Raw genomic sequence first — 20,485 nt, 5'->3', positions numbered from 1 at the left:
TTGTCTTCAATTTCTAACAAACAGGACTCATGGAGGGGCATAATCAAAAAATACGTCTAAGTCTGTTTTGGGCCTAAGTCACTATTCACCCAAAGTCAGCAGTGTCCAAAGTCCATTCTCAAAAAATGCAACTAAAATATTTTTTTTGAGAATCGTCTAATTATACGTCCAGTCGTTTGATCACCCAGACTGCTAAGTCGTCTATCTTTATACTCCATTCTCATCCAGAAAATCATCCAAGTCAAAATTGCCTAGAACAAGACCTTTTGGACATGGGAGGGGCCGGCAAAGTGATGGACTGGACACCCAGACATGGCAACACAGTAGTGGGGCACCTTACAGAGCACCTTCACAAAAAGGGTGCCACATAAACATCTCACCACAACTCCCTTATAAGTCATGATGAGCCCCCCCCAAAAAAAAACCTACTAGAGCCACCTATCTACAACCCTAATAGCACCAGACTACTTAAGCCACTTCTGTGCTGTTCTACTAGGTTTTCTTATGCCAGGTGCTGATTTCCTGGAGGCAAGTATGTACGTTTTTATTCTGATTTTTATGGTGTTGTGGGGGAAGGTCAGTGATTACTCGGGCCAGTATGTGGGGTCTGTATTTTGTGTCTGCAGTGGCTATCTGATCACTTTGGATATCTTCTGGGCACTTAGACCTATTTTTACATCATCTAAGTCACAACGTACAAGTTCCTTCTAGGCAGTCTCGTTAAACTTTTGGTTATACTTGTAGTACAACTAAGTGTAACTCGACCCACATCCCGCCCAAATCCCGCCCTCACCACTCCTCCTAAAATGCCCCTTTAAGCTCTGGGTGTACAGCAGCACTGAAAAGGCTGAAGCTGCTTTTAAATACATCTAAAACCCTTTTCAGTTATTGGCACATGGACGATTTGTCATATTAATTGTCCAAGTGCCGATTTAGGCAGGATTTTAGACGTATTTCCGTTTCGATTATGAGCCCCATAGCGTTTGCTTTCCCACCTTCATCTACTGTATGTATTCATTTTCAAAAAACATAGATGTTCAAAAGACAGCATAAACCGGCACTTGGACGTCTTACTAGTCAAAATGTCCAAGTGAGCATTTTTAAATGACTTTTTAGACATCTTTCTGGTTGTTTTGTCTCCAGTGTATCTAAATCTTAAGGGACCATGTTAGAGGCATGTTTTGAGTGGGATTAGGGCAAGCTTAGCACTTAAACATTTTACAAAACATCCAGGGCACAATTTTGATGTTTTGGGCTAGATTCTAATCGTGCAATGTGTCTAATAGTCCTAAACTGTAGGGTTATGCATCTGACCTTGCAAGTTGCTTGCAGAATGTTGTCAATCATCTTTGAACTCCGCCTCCTTCCCAGGCAGCTACTCCTGTTCCCTCAAGCATGAGGTTTTCTGGGGGGTTGAGTCTCAGTCCGACATTGGTCCGATTGGCAGCCCAAAGACCAAGGTCGTCCCACGAACCTGTGAGGCAGAGTTCTTCTCCATTTGTCCCAGCTGCACTCCTAAGTTGAAGCAGGCAGGCACATGGCACAGTGAGTAAAGACTATGAAGGTAAATCAAAAAGTAAAGGCAAAATACATTTAGTGTCAAAACAATTTTTATTTTATTGGCATTGAAAAAGCTCCATACACAATGATAAAGCTGAAACCAAAACAATCCTCCCAAACCCCAACCCCTCCCCAACAGCTCCCCCCCTCAACAACAATCCACAAAGAACAAAAAGAAAGAAGAAGGGCCCGCAAGACAATCACAACCAACAACTTGAAAAGTGCCCGGGAATTTGGACTCTGATAATCCCCGGGCCACATGCACTGCAAGGCCCCCCCCAAAGGCTCCTAGAGCCTAAAATAACCCCTCCCAACCCCCCGGTTCCTCCCCCCACTAACATCCACTTCCAGTAGAGGAGAAATAAAAATAAAAAATTTAAAATTTACACCCAACCTCAACAACAACCCCAAAGAGCTAGGAACAGCGCAACTCATTCAAGAGCAGACTGCACCCCCCTGGGATGGAGGAGCTGAAGATAGGGATCCCAGAGCCTCAAATATCTCTGCCCCCCCTTCCTAGAACCCTTTGCATCTCTGGCTTCCCAACAGGCCAATTGATGCATATCACCCCTCCAAAGCCAAAACCCTGGAGGCTCAGGAGAAATCCAAAATTTCAAAATACCCTTCCGAGCCACCAAGGCTAGCTTCCGGCATAACAATTTACGCAATCCACCCATCGACCCATACGCCCCAGTCAAATCCAACACCAACTGATCCGGCGTGCCCTCCAATTCTAACCCCAGCCTGGTACGCATAAACTGTAAAATCTCCCGCCAATAGGATTGTATGACCGAGCACCCCCAGAACATATGGCCAAAGGTCCCGTCCCCCAACCCACATTTACGACACAACGGAGACCCAGCACCCCCACAATAATAATACTGCTGAGGCGTAAGATAAGCCCTAAAAACCACCCGATAGTAGCATTCCTGCAGGGGCGCACTACGGGTCAGGGCGGGAACCCCCCCTATTTGCGCAACAATATCCCACTCCTGTAAAGGCAGTTGCAAGTCCTTTTCCCAACTTCTACGATAAACACTCACATCCTTGCATGCTTCCACCTTCCCCAAACCCTTATAAAGCATCAACACCGACAAACCCTCCTCATTATCAAATCCAAAAAATTCCCGCAGGCGGGAACCAATTCTGGCTCCCAGCTGCCCCTGGTCCAGAGTGGCCCAAAAATGTTTAAGTTGAGTATATGCAAATAAATTACCCTATTGGGCCCCAACACGACGCTGTAAGGCCGCAAACTCCACTAAAGTCTCCTCCAATGTCATAACATACTCCAACTGCCAAACCCCCTCTCGTTCCCAATTACAAAAAGCTGCGTTGTCAGACCCTGGTGGGAAGGGTGAGTGTCCACGAAGCGGTATCTGATCTGTAAGACATGGGTCCCCATCCAAATTACGAACTAACCACCTCCACGCCGCCTGCATGGAACTCACCAGCAGACTACGACGAAACCGAGCTGGCAACAGCGCGCGGGGAAGATGCACCATTGATAAAATGTGCGCAGGGGCATAATATGCCCGTTCCATAGGCACAGGTGTAAACACAGTCGACCCCCTCAACCAATCCCCCAAGTGACGTAACAAACAAGCATAGTTATAGCATTGTAAATTAGGCAGGCCCAAGCCCCCCTGGCTCCAACCCCCCTGTAAACCCTGCAAGGGCATCTTAGGCTTCTTCGCCGCCCATACAAATTTAGAAAACATGCCCTGGATCTTACGATGATCTTTCCGCAACAAATGCAGAGGAAGGGTTTGAAATAAATAAAGCCACCGTGGCAACACCATCATCCAGACCAGCTGACTCCTCCCCATCAAAGATAAGGGAAGCAATTGCCAACCATCCAACCAACGTTTAGTGTCCAACAACAGCGGAGCCACATTCAAATGATACAAGGTACGGACATCCATAGCTATGTGAACCCCAAGATAGCGAAACGAACCAAGTGCCCACCGCAAAGGAAAGCGCCCCCCCAAGCCTCCCAGACATCTGCAGAAGAGGCCAACGCCTCAGACTTATCTAAGTTAAGCCGCAAACCGGCATAAGCCCCATACTCACGCAGCAACTCCAAGAGCGCAAACAAAGACCGCTCAGGATCCACAACATGTACCAACAAGTCATCTGCATACGCCGCCAATTTAAACAGCTGGTCCCCCACCTGAAATCCCTGTATCGTCGGCATCGCATAAACATCTCGTACCAAAGGGTCCAATGTCAAAGCGAAAAGCAACGGGGACAATGGGCAACCCTGTCGCGTCCCACAAGAGATATCAAAAAGGTCAGATTCCACCCCATTCACCAAAATGCGAGCTTGAGGCAAAGCATACAACGCCCGCACCGCCGAAAGAAAATTGCCCCCAATACCATAATCCATCAACGTATCAAACATAAATTCCCACCGCACCCGATCGAACGCCTTTTCAGCGTCAAAACTAATCAACAGCGCCCGCGAGTTCTGTGAGGCCCGCATCTCTAGGGACAGCAAGAGCTTACGCATATTCACGGCTATCGATCTTCCCTGGACAAACCCCACCTGCGCTTCATGCAAAAGCCGCGGAAGAACCTTTGCCAACCTATTCGCCATGATTTTAGCCAATAGTTTAACTTCGGCATTCAACAAAGAGATCAGGCGATACGCCTCCGGCACCGTCGGGTCCCTACCCGGCTTCGGGAGCACCAAAATCCGCGCAAGATTCAACCGCTCAGGCAGAGCCTCCGCCTGAATCATCACATTAAATGCCTGAGCCAAAAGATGCACTATCCCTTCACCCAAAATCTTAAAAAACTCGTTACGTAACCCATCCTCTCCCGGGGCCTTCAACAAAGGGCTCTGCACAATCGCCATATATACCTCTTCCGGAGTCACTAAGGCTTCCAACCGTGACCGCTCCAGTGAAGTCAGCCGGGGATGAGTAACATTCTGCAAATAGGTGCGCCCACACAACCCATTCTCATCAGGAGGGGCATAGAGCACACGATAATAATCCCGAAAAATCTCACAAATACCCGCATCCGTGGTAACCTGACGCCCACTCGGATCCTTCAAAGTCAGCACCTTCCACGGGCCCCACTCCGAGGAGATCAGGCGAGCCATCAACCTACCCCCTTTCTGGCCATGTCAATACAACTGATACTTATAATAGGCCATGGATTTGTGTGCTCGTTTATGCAAAAGCTCATTAAGAGCCACCTGGAGCTCCAAATACCGAGCACGATCTGCTGGCATCTGGATCTGACCATAATGTCGACGTGCCTGCCGTAATGCCTTATCCAAACGTAGGATCTCCCGATCCCGCGCCTTGCGAGCGTAAGCAGTATAACTAATGATGGCCCCCCCGCAACACTGCCTTAGCAGCATCCCAAAAGAGCACCGGGTGATCCTGATGAGCTGCATTAGTAAGAGCATAAGTCCTCCAACTGCCTCTCAACATTTCCTGAAACTTAAGGTCATTATAAAAGGAAAGCGGGAACACCCAGCGCCGACCTCGCACACTCGGGGGCCCTCCCTCCAAAGTAAGCCAAGCCATAGCATGATCGGAAATCACCACCGCTCCAAGATCTGCATCCCCCACCGACCCAAAAAGCGAGCTAGACACCAGGAGGTAATCAATTCACGACTGCGTATTATGCGCCCGAGATAAGTGGGTATAATCCTTCACATCCGGGTGTAACACCCGCTAAACGTCCACCAAATCCAACAACTGACCCAAATTCTGCAGACACCGGGAACCATCAAACCTCCCAGCCCCCGGTTTCGCCGAACAGTCCATATCGGGGTCCCAGACAACATTAAGCAAAATACATTTAATGGCTTTAATAGAAGTAACTGTGAGCAACTTTTCCACATAGTCCCCATGCAAAATGATGCATTTGCTGCATCGTTCAACTAGCTTCTGCATTCCTGCAGAGAAATTTTTCGGCTGCTCTCAAAGCCAGGTGAGCACTGCTTTATCATGCTTTGTCATTTGCTTTCTGAGTTGCAGTGATGCACCCATGTCTCATCTGCAGTGACAATTCTTTCCAGAATACTCTGATCTTCTTCATACCATCTCAGGAATTGGGTTGCAACCTCCACACGCAGTTGCTTGTGCAGATAAGTAAGCTGTTTGGGAACCCATTGTGCGCAGATTTTCCTGTATCCCAAGCCATCATGCATTATGGCAAATGCAGATCCATAGCTTATATCCAAATTTGTGACCAACTGAGATACCGTTATCTGTCAGTCTTCTCTAATCAAGGCATCTGCCCTGTCAATGTGCTCTTATGTGTGTAATGTTGATGGGTGACCAGAACGATATTCGCCAGTTATACCTGTTCTTCCCACTTTAAACTTTTTTATCCACTCATAAACCTTTTGTTGATATATGGTGCTATGTCCATACTTAGTCAATATCCGATGGTGAATTTCCACAGGTTTCATTCCCTCTGCCCAAAGAAAATGCACTACTTGTAATACTTGTTTTTAATTTGTATCACCATAATTACTCATGTAAACCGGTGTGAACTTCACAGAAGTATTGGCGGTATACAAATAAAGATTGTATTGTATTGTACTGCACGTTCTTTGATGGTGCAATCTTGCAATCTTGCAATGCAGCATCCATATTTCTGACCTCATGGCTGCCACACAATTAAAGGCCGAGCACTGCACTATGCATGGACAAACTATCTAACAGACAATGTATGAGTGCATATGTTGCATTTCGCTAGTTCTGTTACGGTTATCACATAATTTAACAATTGCCTTTCATTTTTGATTTGTCCTCGTATCTACGTCACTGGAAGATTAAAGCTGGAAGTTCCTCCAGCCCCCTCATCGCACTGCTCAATTATGAGCAGTTTAGTTACTCCGACTGCATGCTTTCCCTCCCATTCAGAGATCACAAAGCTGATCATGGACCACTGGGAGTCGGCAGAGAGGTCCCTGAGACTGGTTAAGGCTATGTCTAGGCTTTAACCTATGGCTCTGGATTTCAAGCAGCTGCTTGTTCAGCAGAAGGTGGATTCACTGCTGGGCAGGCCCTAGGGATTAAGGCGGCAGCCTTGGCTTCCTTTGTGGTACATGCTGGCAAACCTGACTTGCTCAAGTCCTGGTCTCAGAGGAAGACAAGACTCCCAGATGCTCCTATCTGAGGTGAATTATATAGCAGACACTCTGCATGACATCATCAGTCATAAGCAAGTTGTCAGGCTATGCTACTTCTGCCCAAAGGATGCTCTGGAACAGACAATAGCAGGAGATTCAGCTTCTAAAGCAACACTGAGCAGGCTTCCCTTTTAGGGGCAGATGCTATCGGCAAGGGTCTGGATTACCTGATGGCTGCTGTTACGGACTGTTGCCCTAAGGCCTTGCTATACAGGACCCTGAATAACTTGGGGTGTGAGTGGCCAAGTGACACAAAGGTCCTTTTGGTGGTCACGGCAGAGCTATAGCAGGGGCAGGAAACGGCAAGCCTCTGGTTCTTGCCCCTCTCCAGCCTCCAAGAAAGCACAATGATACCAGGACAGGAGCCAAGCCCCTCTAAATAGAAGGCAAGCTGTCAACCTATTAGTCAATCTGGGCTCAGATTGATGCATACCATTGGGTCCTGGAAGCTGTTAAAGAACATTACAAAATCAAGTTCTGTGCCTCCCTTCCATACCTTTTTGTAGATTCTCTAGCTGGACAGCCATAGCCCTCGGAGTCCAGGCAACAATGCAAAGGCTACTGGATCTTTGTACCATAGAGCCAGTCCCATGCAATGAATCGGGCTCAGGCAGATATTTCATCATGCCAAAGAAAGGCTCAGATAAATGGATGTCAATTCTGGATCTCAAGTTAGTCAGTTCTACACTGGGAGTGTCACACTTCCACAGGGAGATTGTTCGGTCGGTCGGTCATAGTGGCAGTGGTACCGGAGGAATTTCTTGTGATTTGACTTCCATCTCCACATTCCTTTTTTCTGGCCCACAGGAAGTGCTTGCAGTTTCATGTGCTGGAGCAGCATTTCCAGTCCTCGGTGCTCCCAGTCAGTCTAGTGACAGCACCCTGCACCTTTACCAAGGTTATGGTGGTGGTAGCATCACACCTCCGCTATTCAGAGCCCCATTCAGGGAGAAAGGAGAATGGGCAGTTTCAAGAGTGGTACAATCCTCCAGGACCTGGGAAAGACCATTAACTTCAAGAAGAGTCAGCTGTTGCTGTAGTGGCTGGACTACCTGGGAGTTTTGTTCAGCATGGCCTTGGGCTAGGATTTTCTTCCAGAGCCATGCAGACTGAGGCTCCAGAAGCAGATTTTGGACCTGCTACAGAGTCCAACTCCCATGGCATGGCATTATCTGCAGGTCTTGGGGTTGATGGCGACAGACATAGAGGTGGTCCCTTGGATGAGAGAGCACATGAGACCTCTCCAAGATTCTCTTCTCTTTCGCTGGTCTCCTCAGACACTCATGTCAGCAACCACTTCCATGGTTGCCGAAAGCAAGGAAAAGCCTGTGGTAGTGGCTGAAGACATGTCTCTCTCAAGGGGCATGCCTCCGTATTTCTTCCTGGGAGATACAACCAATGCCAGCCTTTAAGGTTAGAGGGGTCATTGCAATGGACAATCAGTTCAAGGTCATTGGTCACTGGCACAGCAAAAGTGGTCCATAAATCACCTAGAACTCAGAGCTGCAGGCACTAGAGAAGTCTCTGGAACACAAGAGAGTCGGGGTCATTTCAGACAATGTGACAGCAATGGCCTGTCAACAGGAGGCACCAGAAGTGCCCCATTATACCTAGAAGCTCAACTCCTCTTTAGGGGGCAGAACCTCATTTACAGACTCTTTCAGCCATGCATGTAGCAGAAGTGGAAAATGTGCAGGCCGACTTTCTCAATTGCCAGACTCTCAACCTGGGGGAATAGTCTCCCTCTCCCCCAGGCATGCAGCTCTATTGTTTAGTGGTGGGAGCATCCACAGATGGATCTGTTGACTTCAACAATAAACACAAAGGTGGCTTGCTTTTACAGCCGAAGATAGAAGCTGAGAAACAGAAGCACAAGGTTGGATGTTAGTCCAATTGTGGCCGGAGAAGAAGCTCTTGTACTTGTTTTCCCTGTGGCCCATGCTAGGTTTAGTTATTCACAGGATTGTGAGTCATCCAGGGTTGGTAGTCCTAGTGGCGCCAACTTGGCCTCATAGATCCTGGTATGTGGACCTAGATTGCCTCCAGAAGGATAAAGGCGTCAGACTGTTGGTCCAAGTGGATCTTCTTACTTAGAGAATGGTCCCTATAGAAAATTTGAAAGAGTTTAAGGCATGGCTCTTGAGCAGGCTACCCTGACAAGTAAGGGTTACTTGGATGAGGTCATCGCCTCTCTTCTTAGAGCTAAGAAGCCATCAACAGTGACAGCCTATGCCAGGGGTGCCCACACTTTTTTGACTCGCGAGCTACTTTTAAAATGACCAAGTCAAAATGATCTACCAACAATAAAATTTTTAAAAAAACACAACGCACACTGTACGCATAGAATTGTTAATTATCATTCCTATTCCGGGGTTTTTTCAAAGAGGTCAAAGCAGATGACTCTATGCACTGTCACCTCAGTAACAACCATACAAAAATAGACAAATACCCACCCCCTCCCTTTTTACTTAACACAATAGCATTTTTTAGCGCAGGGAGCTGCGCTGAATGCCCAGCGCTGCTCTCGACGCTCATAGGCTCCCTGCGCTAAAAAACACTATTGCGGTTTAGTAAAAGGGGACCATATTGTAAAATATAGACAGCAGATATAAATTCAGACACATTTTGATCACTAAATTTAAAATAAAATCATTTTTCCTACCTTGTCTGGTGATTTCATGAGTCTCTGGTTGCACTTTCTTCTTCTGACTGTGCATCCAATCTTTCTTTCAGCCTGTATGCTTCCTCTCCTCCAAACCTCATTCCCTCCCCCAACTTTTTCTTCCTCTCTCCCTGCCCTTTCTTTCTTTCTCTCTTCATGCCCCCTTTCTTTTTTTCCTATTTCTCTTCTTTCCTTCTGTCTCCCTGCCTGCGCCCCTTTCTTTCTTTCTCCCTGCCCTTCCCCAAGCCACTGCCGCTGCCATCGGGGAACAGGACCCAAACGCCACATCAATTCTGCCATCGGAGAGGAAGTTCCGCCCAGCCAGGCAGCGATTGGCTGGCCCGAACTTCCTCTCTGACGGCAGAATTGACGTCGGGGAGAGGAAGATTGATCGGCCCGATAGATCGCCAAGGCAAAGGGAGTCCTGGATGATCGACTCACTTTGCCTTGGCGAGCTACCGTTCGATCGCGATCAACCTATTGGGCACCCCTGGCCTATGCTAAGAACTGAAAGTCCTTTCAGCACTGATGTGCTGTGCATGATGTAGAGTAAAAAATGACATGGGGACTGTTTACCGCAATAAACAGTGGTTACTGCAATAAATCCACAGGAACGGAAAAATTTGCAGCCGGTTTACTGTAGGAATGAAGACATGACCTTTTACTGCCCCACGGGAATGGGAACAAGACCTTTTATCACCCCATGGGAGCGATAAAGAGTCTTGCTTCTGCAATAAATAAAATTGCGGCTGGGTTGGACTCAGCAACTTCTCCCCAGCTCCTTTTGCCAAGATGAAAACAGAAGGAAACCAAAACTGAGAACAATATAATTTGAAGAATAAAATTACCAGACAACAAAAGATAGAAAAAAAATTTATTTTCTATTTTGTGATTAGAATATATCAGATTTGAAATATGTTTCCTGCTAGAGCTGGTGTTGGACATAGAGAGCTACACGGGAACGGAGACGATGGGAATGCCGCGGGTTTCCCCTTCGGGTCACGGGGATCCTGTGGGATCGCCCCCTCTGGTTGTGGGGAATCCCACAGGTTTGTAGGCAGCTCGAGCCAAGTGGCTCATCTTCTTTTCCTGCAGCGTGCAGTGCTCTCAGCACGCCACACATAGCTGACCCGTAAGTCTTCCCCCAGCATCAGAGCTGACATCAGAGGAAGGCTTCACGTCGGCCAAGTGCAGCATGCAGGGCCTGCTGCCCTGCGATTGTGAAGAAGTGCTGCTCTGAGTCTGACACCGGGAGAGGTTATGAGATGGTTCTGTCGTGCACGCTCTCAGCTGTTGCGCTTCGCGTGCCACATCGCAGAGGAGTGGAAGGAAGGAAGCAGTAAGTCTTGCGGGAGGGGGCAGTAAAGGAGGGAGCGAGGGAGCGGGCACGCATGTGTTATAATTAGGAGGAAGCAGTTGGGATGCGGGAGGGGCCCAAGCGTGGGACACAGGAGGGAGAGAGTGCATTTTTACTTTTTTGAACATAGAAGGCAATGAAAAGATTCTTGGTCAGCATTTTTTTGAGAGGAGCAACATTAATGGAAAGAGGACAGATTGGCTGCTTGAGTTGGGTTTTGGGGGGGGGTCTTGGGGGGGGTTTGGGGGGGCGGGTTTCCTGCACATTGTACAACGAGGCAGGGAAGGAAGGGAAACTGTCTACAGGCCTTTGCTTTTTATAGCAAGCTAGTTAGCTAGTTTTGCCGTCCATAACTTGTTGAATGGCATAAACCTGGGAAAGAGGACGGAGGAAGGGAGGGAAAGAGATGCTGAGGAGGGGGAGGAAATAGAAAGGGAGAACTGGGTGTGAGTTTGTCAGTTAGAGGGAAAGAGAAATGGTGTACACGGAGAATGGAAGAAAGAGGAGAATTTTTGGTCATAGGGAGGGAGGGAGGTGCAGATGATAGGAAAGAAAAAGATGAGAGGAAGAAATGTGGTGGAAAGAGAACAGTGGGACAGATTGAAAGGGATGCATGCTGGACATAGTGGTGAAGGGAATGGAGGGAGAGATGTGGCATCGTGCTGGAGAGGGGTAATAGAAGGAGAAATGTTGGGCATGGGGCTGGTGGGCAGGGGTGAAAGATGCTGCACATGGTCCGGGGGATATGAGAGGGATAAATGCTGGACTATGGTAGGAGAAATCAATGGACAGCAACAGAAGAATTTGTAGAAGACGGGAAAGCAGAAAAAAAAAAACTGGGACCAACTTGATGGAAAAATAAATCTCCAGACAACAAAGGTAAAAAACTGAATTTATTGACTAAAATATGTTAGGTTTGGGAAATGTATATAGCAGATGTCTTTGTATTGTGTTCAAAAGAAAAGGAAATGCATTTCTGGTTTTATTTCTACAGTGTTGAAGTACTTATTGACCCTTGCTGTGGCTGGTGGGGATCCCCAAGCACCACTAGCAAAGGACCTCCTCTGGAGACAGCTAGAACTCCCCTCCATCAAGTGCAGCAGTCGCTGGCAGCATCAATGAGCCACTGAGATGCCAGCATCTGTGACTCAGGGACGCTACTGTTGCCTGCTAAGCTTGGCAAAAGGGACCCCCAGCCAACTGCAGAGGAAGTTCTCAGCTGACAGTTGGGGGTCCTCATCAGCTGAGTATTTATATTTTATATTTACTCATTTATAAATGGGTCTCTACCAGAGCCTTTAATTCAGTAGCATAATTAAATGAAATAACTACTTCTGAAGTTTATAGGGACGGGCGGGGACAGATTTGATTCCAGTGGGGATGTGCTTGACTCCTAGTGGGGACAGATGGGGATGGGTTTGATTCTACCGGGGACGGGTGAGGACGGGTTTGATTTCTGTCCCTGGGCAACTCTTGGACATAACTGGGGACCACAAAGCCCAGGACGGGCAAGGACGGGTTTGATTTCTGTCCCCGTGCAACTCTTGGACATAACTGGGGACCACAAAGCCCAGGCCATGCTTCTTTAACTTCCAGCTGGCTTAGGGCTCTCTCTGACAAGGGGGCAGTTGCCCTAGTTGCACTCTTCTAATGTTATTCCCGCAATGTGTGACTGATGTATTCTGTTTGCTTGATTTTTCTATGTGGCATTCTCATGGGTGAAGCTGACAGGCTATATGCAGGAAACAAGGACGGGAAACTGACAGGGTTGATGGTCAGTCTAGAAGAGGAATGCAGGCAGATTGATAGGCTTAAGAGCGATAAATCCCCGGGACCGGATGGCATCCATCTGAGGGTAATCAAGGATCTGAAAGGGACTATAGCTGAACTGCTTCAACTAATAGCCAATCTGTCGATCAAATCAGGAAGGATTCCGGAAGACTGGAAAGTGGCGAATGTTACACGTATCTTCAAGAAAGGTTCGAGAGGAGATCTGGGAAAGTACAGACCGGTGAGTCTGACCTCAGTACCAGGAAAGATGGTAGAGGTGCTGATAAAGGACCGCATCATTGATCACCTTGATGGACACAATCTGATGAGGACCAGCCAGCACGGCTTCAGCAAGGGGAGATCTTGCTTGACAAACTTGTTGCACTTCTTCGAGGGAATAAACAGGCAGATAGATAAGGGCGAGCCGGTTGACATTGTATATCTGGATTTTCAGAAGGCATTCGACAAGGTCCCGCATGAATGACTACTACGAAAAATTGCGAGCCATGGACTCAAGGGTGACATACTCATGTGGATAAAAAACTGGTTGGCAGATAGGAAACAGAAAGTGGGGGTAAATGGACAATACTCAGACTGGAAAAGCGTCATGAGTGGAGTGCCGCAGGGTTCGGTGCTTGGACAAGTGCTCTTCAACAAATTTATAAACAACCTGGAAATTGGTACGATGAGTGAGATGATTAAATTTGCAGACAATACGAAGCTATTCAGATTAGTGAAGACGCAGAAGGATTGTGAAAACCTGCAACAGGACATAAACACGCTCGAGAAATGGGCCCCGACATGGCAAATGAGGTTTAATGTGGATAAGTGTAAGATGATGCATGTTGGTAACAAAAATCTTATACATGAATACAGGATGTCCGGGGCGGTACTTGGAGAGACCCCCCCAGGAAAGAGACTTGAGAGTACTAGTCGACAAGTCGATGAAGCTGTCCACGCAATGCATGGCGGCGAAGAGGGCAAACAGAATGCTAGGAATGATTAAAAAGGGAATCATGAACAGATCAGAGAAGATTATCATGCCTTTGTACCGGGCCATGGTATTATTATTAGGATTTTATATACTGCCTATCAAGGTTATCTAAGCGGTTTTACAATCAGGTACTCAAGCATTTTCCCTAGCTGTCCCGGTGGGCTCACAATCTATCTAACATACCTGGGGCTACAGAGGACTAAGTGACTTGCCCAGGGTCACAAGGAGCAGCACGGGGTTTGAACCCACAACCCCAGGGTGCTGAGGCTGTAGCTTCAACCACTGCACCACACACTCCCTCACCTGGAATACAGCATCCAGCACTGGTTGCCGTACATAAAGAAGGACACAGTACTACTTGAAAGGGTCCATAGAAGAGCAACTAAAATGGTTAAGGGGCTGGAGGAGTTGCCGTACAGTGAGAGATTAGAGAAACTGGGCCTCTTCTCGAAAAGAGGAGACTGAGAGGGGACATGATAGAAACATTCAAGATACTGAATGGAATAGACTTACTAGATAAAAACACCCTCTCCAAGGTAGGAAGAACGAGAGGGCACTTTAAAGTTAAAAGGGGATAGATTCCATACAAACGTAAGGAAGTTCTTCTTCACCCAGAGAGTGGTGGAAAACTGGAACGCTCTTCCGGAGGTTGTTATAGGGGAAAACACCCTCCAGGAATTCAAGACAAGGTTGGACAAGTTCCTGCTAAACCGGAACGTATGCAGGTAGGGTTGATCTCAATTAGGGCTCTGGTCTTTGACCTGGGGGCCGCTGTGGGAGTGGACTGCTGGGCACAATGGACCACTGGTCTGACCCAGCAGTGGCAATTCTTATGTTCTTATGTTATGTTTTGCCCAAGGAAATCTATAGAGCAGCTACATGGTCTGTCTTTTATACCTTTACCAGGTTCTATAGGGTAGATGTAACAGCCAGGAAAGACGCTGCTTTTGGGTCTTCCATTTTGAAGGCAGGCTAATTGGGTCTGTCCTAGACTCAGGGGATGGCTTTGGTACATCCCTACTGTTCAGAACTACTAAACACATTGCACTAGAAAGAAAGATTAAGTTCTTACCTCGATAATCTTCTTTCTTGTAGATGTGTCTAGTAGTTCTGAAGCCCCACCCTGTAAGTGGGTTTCGCCTGCCTTCTTCCTTGGCTTTGGAGACTTCTATGATTCTCAGATAAGCTGAAAAAACCCACAACATACAAGAAAGTAAAGTCTGGTCTAAGATTCTGCTTGGTAGCAGGACATGTGAGTAGCTCTATATAATATTAATGCAGGTTTTACATAGTTTTGGTATCTGTTTTGACCAGTTAATTGAATATTATAATATTCATTGATATGATTGTTACAGAGCAGACCAGAATTGTAGTGTCAAGGATTTTTCCCTGTTTCCCTCCTTTCAGTTATGTTTATCATTACAGCGCTCCTTGATTGCTTTTGTACAAACTGAGGCGACAGAAGCAGCTGCCTGGGTAGGAGGCGAAGTTCAAAAATGATTGATGGCATTCTGCAAGTAACTTGCACATTCAGATGCATAACCCTACAGTTCAGGACTACTAGCCACATCTACAAGAAAGATTGAGGTAAGAGCCTAATCTTTCTTAAGGGCCAAAAAGGTACCCAAACAGACCAGATGACCACAGAGGGATGAATATATGGTCCTTACACACTCCCTCAGTGGTCACTATCCCCCCCTCCCACCCACCAAATATCTGCATGAAACAGTACATATCTGTCTCTATGACAGCTGCAGATACTATGGCCAGTCCTAGTAGAGCTGCAAGCAGGCCTCTGAAGTAGCCTTGTAGGCAGTGCAGTGAATTTCAGCGAAGAGGACCCAGGCCCTTATGACACCCTAACTAGTACACTTTTGGTGGAAAGTGTGAGCCCACCAAAACCCACTGTACTTGTCATATAGGTGAAAGCTGCAGGCATAAGACAGATAGGTACAGTAGGTTTTGAGGGAGTTTTGGAGGGCTCACCCTATACCACATGGAGCTTATGGTGAGATGTGTACCCAGCACCATTAATGTGAAGTTCACAGCCGTGCCCCCAGGGTGCCCTACTGCTCTGCTGGCATGCCTGTGTGGCCAGTCCATTAAAAAAAATGTTGGCCCCCCCTCCTACAAGCAAATGGCTTGTTTGGGATGTTATTAATTTAGATAGTTTCGATAATGGCAAATAAAATGAGATATGTAGCTAGACAAAACCTTTATGACTGATTCAGTCATCGAGACTTGCTGCAGGGAATGATTATGAAATCTATTTAAGTGGATGATTCTTGTGTTGCAGTGGAACTAGAAGATTCAAGTAGCCTAAGCACACAGGAGAAGGAGCAAGCCACTTTTGCTGAAGATGCAATGCAAGCTGAAAGTAAGATACTAAAGGGAGAAACTGAGGGGTCAATATTCAACATGTTTTAACAGGCCAGAAACTGCTTCTGACTGTTTAAATTGTCTTTTGGGGCTAACCAGTCATTTTCAGCAGCACTTAACTGTTTAGTTGCAAACTCAAAACTAGCTATATTGGGGACATTCCAAGACCAGAGTAAGAACTTGGCTGGTTAAGTACCGATTTCAGAACTTAACCAGCAAGGCTAACCGCTTAAATAGGACTGACTTTTATGCAGTCTTATCTTTATACAGTAACCCGTAGATGGTTAAGTGCTGAATATCACACTTAACTGGCTTTGTGTTACTGTGGAAACCCAGAAATTCAGTGCTGGTGCCCAACTTCCCCGGAATTGAATTTACAGGTTAATCCAGCTCCATTGAATTTCCAGGTTAATTCAGTGTTTTGATGACCACGGTGGTACTATCGGGTCCTGCAACAATTTCCCCACCCCCAATCCTTCTTCAGGACACATGGTAGAACACTGAAAACTCACCAAAACGCTCTCGTTGACACAATATAGGTGTTATAGCATTATCACTAAATTTGAGAGATTGAGATCATATGCCACCTATCCTGACATAGAGGTTAATTTCTGTCATGGTATGGGGAAAAGTAACTCTCTTAGGAGACCCTGCTCCAAGCTATCCCTCTCAGGTACAGCAGCACTGAAATTTCATGAGGCGCTGTCATAACAACAAAGTGTTACACAGTGACATCGATTAGGGGTCAGCTGCAGTTTTTCAGTCTGTGCTCCAACACCTCCTTCTATTAGGCATGTATGTTTGTCAGGAGATATATATATATATATATATATATATATATATATATATATATATATATATATATACACACACTAGTATTTTAGCCCGTTACATTAACGGGTGCTAGAATATATGTCTGTCTGTCTTTCTGTGTCTCTCTCCCTCCTGCTGTCTTTCTTTCTGTCTGTCTCCTGGCCCCCTTTGTCTGTCTGTCTTTCTGTGCCTCTCTCTGCCCCTGTGCCTTTTTTCTTTTCTTTCTGTCTCCCTTCCTCTCGCTGTCTGGCTTTCTTTCTATCTATCTATCTCTCTCTCCCCCCCCCCCACTTCCCTGTGCAGCAGCCACAGCAGCATTCCCCCCCTCCATGTCCCTGTGCAGCAGCATTCCCTCCCCCTCCACTACTTCCCTGTACAGCAGCATTTAGATCCCCCACTTCCCTGTGCAGCAGCCACAGCAGCATTCCCACCCCTCCATGTCCCTGTACAGCAGCATTTAGATCCCCCACTTCCCTGTGCAGCAGCCACAGCAGCATTCCCACCCCTCCATGTCCCTGTGCAGCAGCATTCCCTCCCCCTCCACTACTTCCCTGTACAGCAGCATTTAGATCCCCCCCTTCCCTGTGCAGCAGCCACAGCATTCCCTCCCACCCCACACCACTTCCCTATGCAGCAACAGCGTTTCCCTTACCCCCCTTTCCCTTTCCTCGGTCTTGCCTGCTCCCTTAGTCCCTTGCCACCCCCCACCCTTCCATTCCCGCGGTCCGACAAACCTGATGATTCCAGCAGGGTGTACAGCACTCTACATACGCTGCTTCGGGGCCTTTTACTGCCCTGATTTACCCTGATGACATCATCAGAGACGCGGCAGAGTAAATCAGGGCAGTAAAAGGCCCCGAAGCAGCGTGTGTAGAGTGCTGCACACGCTGCTGGAATCAGCTGGTTTGGAGTCGGGACCGGGGCATCCCTTCGCGGCTGGAGTGTTTTGGGCTTCCCTTCCCGCCCTTCGAGGTGTCGCCGTGGCTCCTCTCAATCCCACCAGCGTCGGAAGCCTTCTCCGACGCTAGTGCGGCTGGTGAGAGGAGCCGACATGGAGAGCAGGCGTCCAGTCCTGCCGGCGAGTGGTAGGTGCTGGGAATAAAGGCTGGGGACTCGCGCATGCGCACTCCTGCGGCCACAGGCCTATGGATCATGGAAGCACGCAGATAGGAGTGCGCATGCACGAGGTAGGGTTTTATTATATAGGATATCCTATATAATAAAACCCTACCTCGCGCATGCACACTCCTATCTGCGTGCTTCCATATATATTTATTTATTTTATTTATTATTTTTAACAGGCCCCATGGCACCACTGAAAAACTACATAAAAGAACAACTAGCACTGGAAGTCTCCCACCTGCTTTCAACTGTAGAAGAGAAGCTGCGTGCTAATGAGCAGAATTTGAATTCCCAATTGGCACTTCTGGAAGAACCATCCAACAGCAAAAAACCCCATGGAGGCAGCAAGGGCAAACGCAAGTGACCAGAAACTCAAGAGAAGCAGAGGAGCTTTTTACTTGCAACAGTTAAGAGGGAACAGTTAACAGATTATATACCTTCTACAGAATATAAAGATGCAGGTGCTATGTGGTCTTTTAATAAAACAAACAAAGGCTGCTCTAATCTTACATGGCACTTCCCAGTTCTCCTTGACTGACGGTACAGGAACAGATTTAGGCCCCAATGCACAAAAGCTTTCCATGGTAGTAATGCTCCTTAACTGTCACAGAAAGCTCGCCTACAGATGTATAAAAAGGTTCTCTGTGGCTGCTACCAATCATCATGCTACCCGCCTCTTCAAAATGGCAGGCCTTCCCCTCCCCGATGCATTCTGGGATGCACCAGGGAGGGGCCTAAGGCTCTGATTGATCCAGGTTGTTTAAGGCCCCTCCTTTGGGGAGGGGGTGGGGGGTCATCAAAGGCACAGAGGGGTGTTGGGGCGGCAGGAGGGAATGGGCATCTCTCCCACTGTCGGGTGTGCCCTGCTTGGCAGTGGGAGGGAGTGGGCATCTCTCCAGATGCCGGTGTGGAGGGGGTTGCTTGATGTTGGCAGTTGGGGGGAGTGGGCATCTCTCCTGCTGCCATGTTGGGGTGTCGCTTTGCAGTGGGAGGGAGTGGGCATCTCTCCCACTGCCGGGCTGGGGAGTCGCTTGACATCGGCAGCTGGAGGGAGTGGGCATCTCTTCCGCTGCTGTGGAGGGGTGTCAGGGGATGTTGCATGGCAGCGGGAGGTAGTTGGCATCTCTCCCACTGCCAGGGGGGTGGCATTGCTTAGCATCGGGAGTGGGCATCTCTCATGCTGCCGGGGGCGTGGATGTCGTGTGGGGGGTTGCTTGACTTCAGCACGTGGCTCGATTTATTGATGTTGGTGGGTTTGGTTTTTTTGTTGTTGTTTTTTTTGCATTTATTCTGCACATGTACCCATTGCTATCACAAGCAATGGGCATGCAAATTTAGTGAGTGTTTTTTGGAGAATGACTCACTTTTTAAATCACTATAATAACAGCTGCAACAGCGGTGCATCGATTTTTAACACAAATTTTTAAGAATCTAGCCCTCAGAACCCTATTCAAATTTATTACAAAGAGCTCATTAGTATTCTAATGAACTCTCCTTGTAATGCACTAATGCAAACAACCAAATAATCAGTGTAGAAATTTTCCAACAGCTCTTGCTGCTATGTATGTGTTTGAGCACACAAAACATGCACAGCAGCTGCTCCCATAAAATAAATTTTAAAAACTATAAAAGGAGGGAGGCCCTGTCCTACAGAGTTCCCCCCCCCCCCCACCAGCCTGCCATACATTTTTTCTGAGAAATCAGCAGGAGGGATGCCCACTCCTACTGCCACAGGCTCAGGACCCTCCCTCCCCCCCTGACTCCCCCTTACTTTATTCCAAAGATTGGCAGGAAGGATGCCCATGCCTTCCTGCCACAAGGTTGGGCCCACCCCTATGGTGAAACCCCAACTTATTCTGAAGATCAGCATGAGGGATGCCCACTCCCTCTTGCCTTTGGGCCCACCTCTTCAAAATGGTGGCCCTGCCCCTCCAGTCCAGCCCAGCACAAGCAAGAGGAAGGATCGCCGATTCACCACCCAGCCCAGCACAGAAGAGGGAGGATCTTCGGGCACCGGCATGTCCTGTGCGTTGGTGCCGGTGCCCAATTGGTGTAAGGGATATCATTTTGGTGCTCGAGGGAGCATGTAAGATCGTGGGAGGGACTTGAGGCAGGGGGGGATGCCGGATTGCGGGGGGTGGTACTCGTAAATTGAGTCAAACTTGCTTTCTGAGGCACCGATTTTACGAATGTTTTGCTCGTCTTGCAAAACACTCGCAAACCGGTGCACTCGTAAACCGAGGCTTGACTGTACTTCACCATGTCTGCTACGCCCCTTTCCAATACTGATCGGGAATCTAGATGATCAAGGGAAAAGTACAGTCCACGAGCTTCCCACGGCTGCAGCAAGATTCAAAATTCAGTTTGTGACTCTCAGTCTTTTATAGCACAGAAAGTGCTGAATTTCTCACACACACAGACACTGCTGTTTCTGCAGTAACAACAGGTGTCTCCCTTTAGTGCTGCCTGATTCAGGAAAAAAAAATTTTGATTCGATTCAGCCTATTGAATCGATTTTTCAATTCGATTCGATTTTCCTGCCCAATTGGGTGGTTTTTTCCAAACATCCTGGTGGGTTTATTTTATAGCCTCTTTGCCCTCTCCTACCCACACTGGTCCTGTGGTGTAAACAAAATAAACAAACAAAAAAGATTTTTCCTAGCTCACGTT

General features: G+C 47.5%; 1 protein-coding gene across 1 annotated transcript in view; it reads left to right on the top strand.

Moving 5' to 3' along the window:
* Window positions 1-18,573, top strand: part of CCDC189 (coiled-coil domain containing 189) — an 89,875-nt gene extending 71,302 nt beyond the window's left edge. The window contains exons 8-9 of the mRNA XM_033945512.1: window positions 15,798-15,878; window positions 17,995-18,573. Of these exons, the coding sequence (XP_033801403.1) occupies window positions 15,798-15,878; window positions 17,995-18,179 (266 nt within the window). The 3' untranslated portion in view covers window positions 18,180-18,573. The remainder of the gene's footprint in view (window positions 1-15,797; window positions 15,879-17,994) is intronic.
* The last annotated feature ends 1,912 nt before the right edge of the window (window positions 18,574-20,485 follow it).

This window comes from Geotrypetes seraphini, chromosome 5 (genome assembly GCF_902459505.1).
Source record: "Geotrypetes seraphini chromosome 5, aGeoSer1.1, whole genome shotgun sequence".
In the NCBI taxonomy this organism is placed as follows: Eukaryota; Metazoa; Chordata; class Amphibia; order Gymnophiona; family Dermophiidae; genus Geotrypetes; species Geotrypetes seraphini.
Note: the sequence above shows the minus strand (reverse complement) of the source record. Positions and strands in the feature narration are given on the sequence as shown.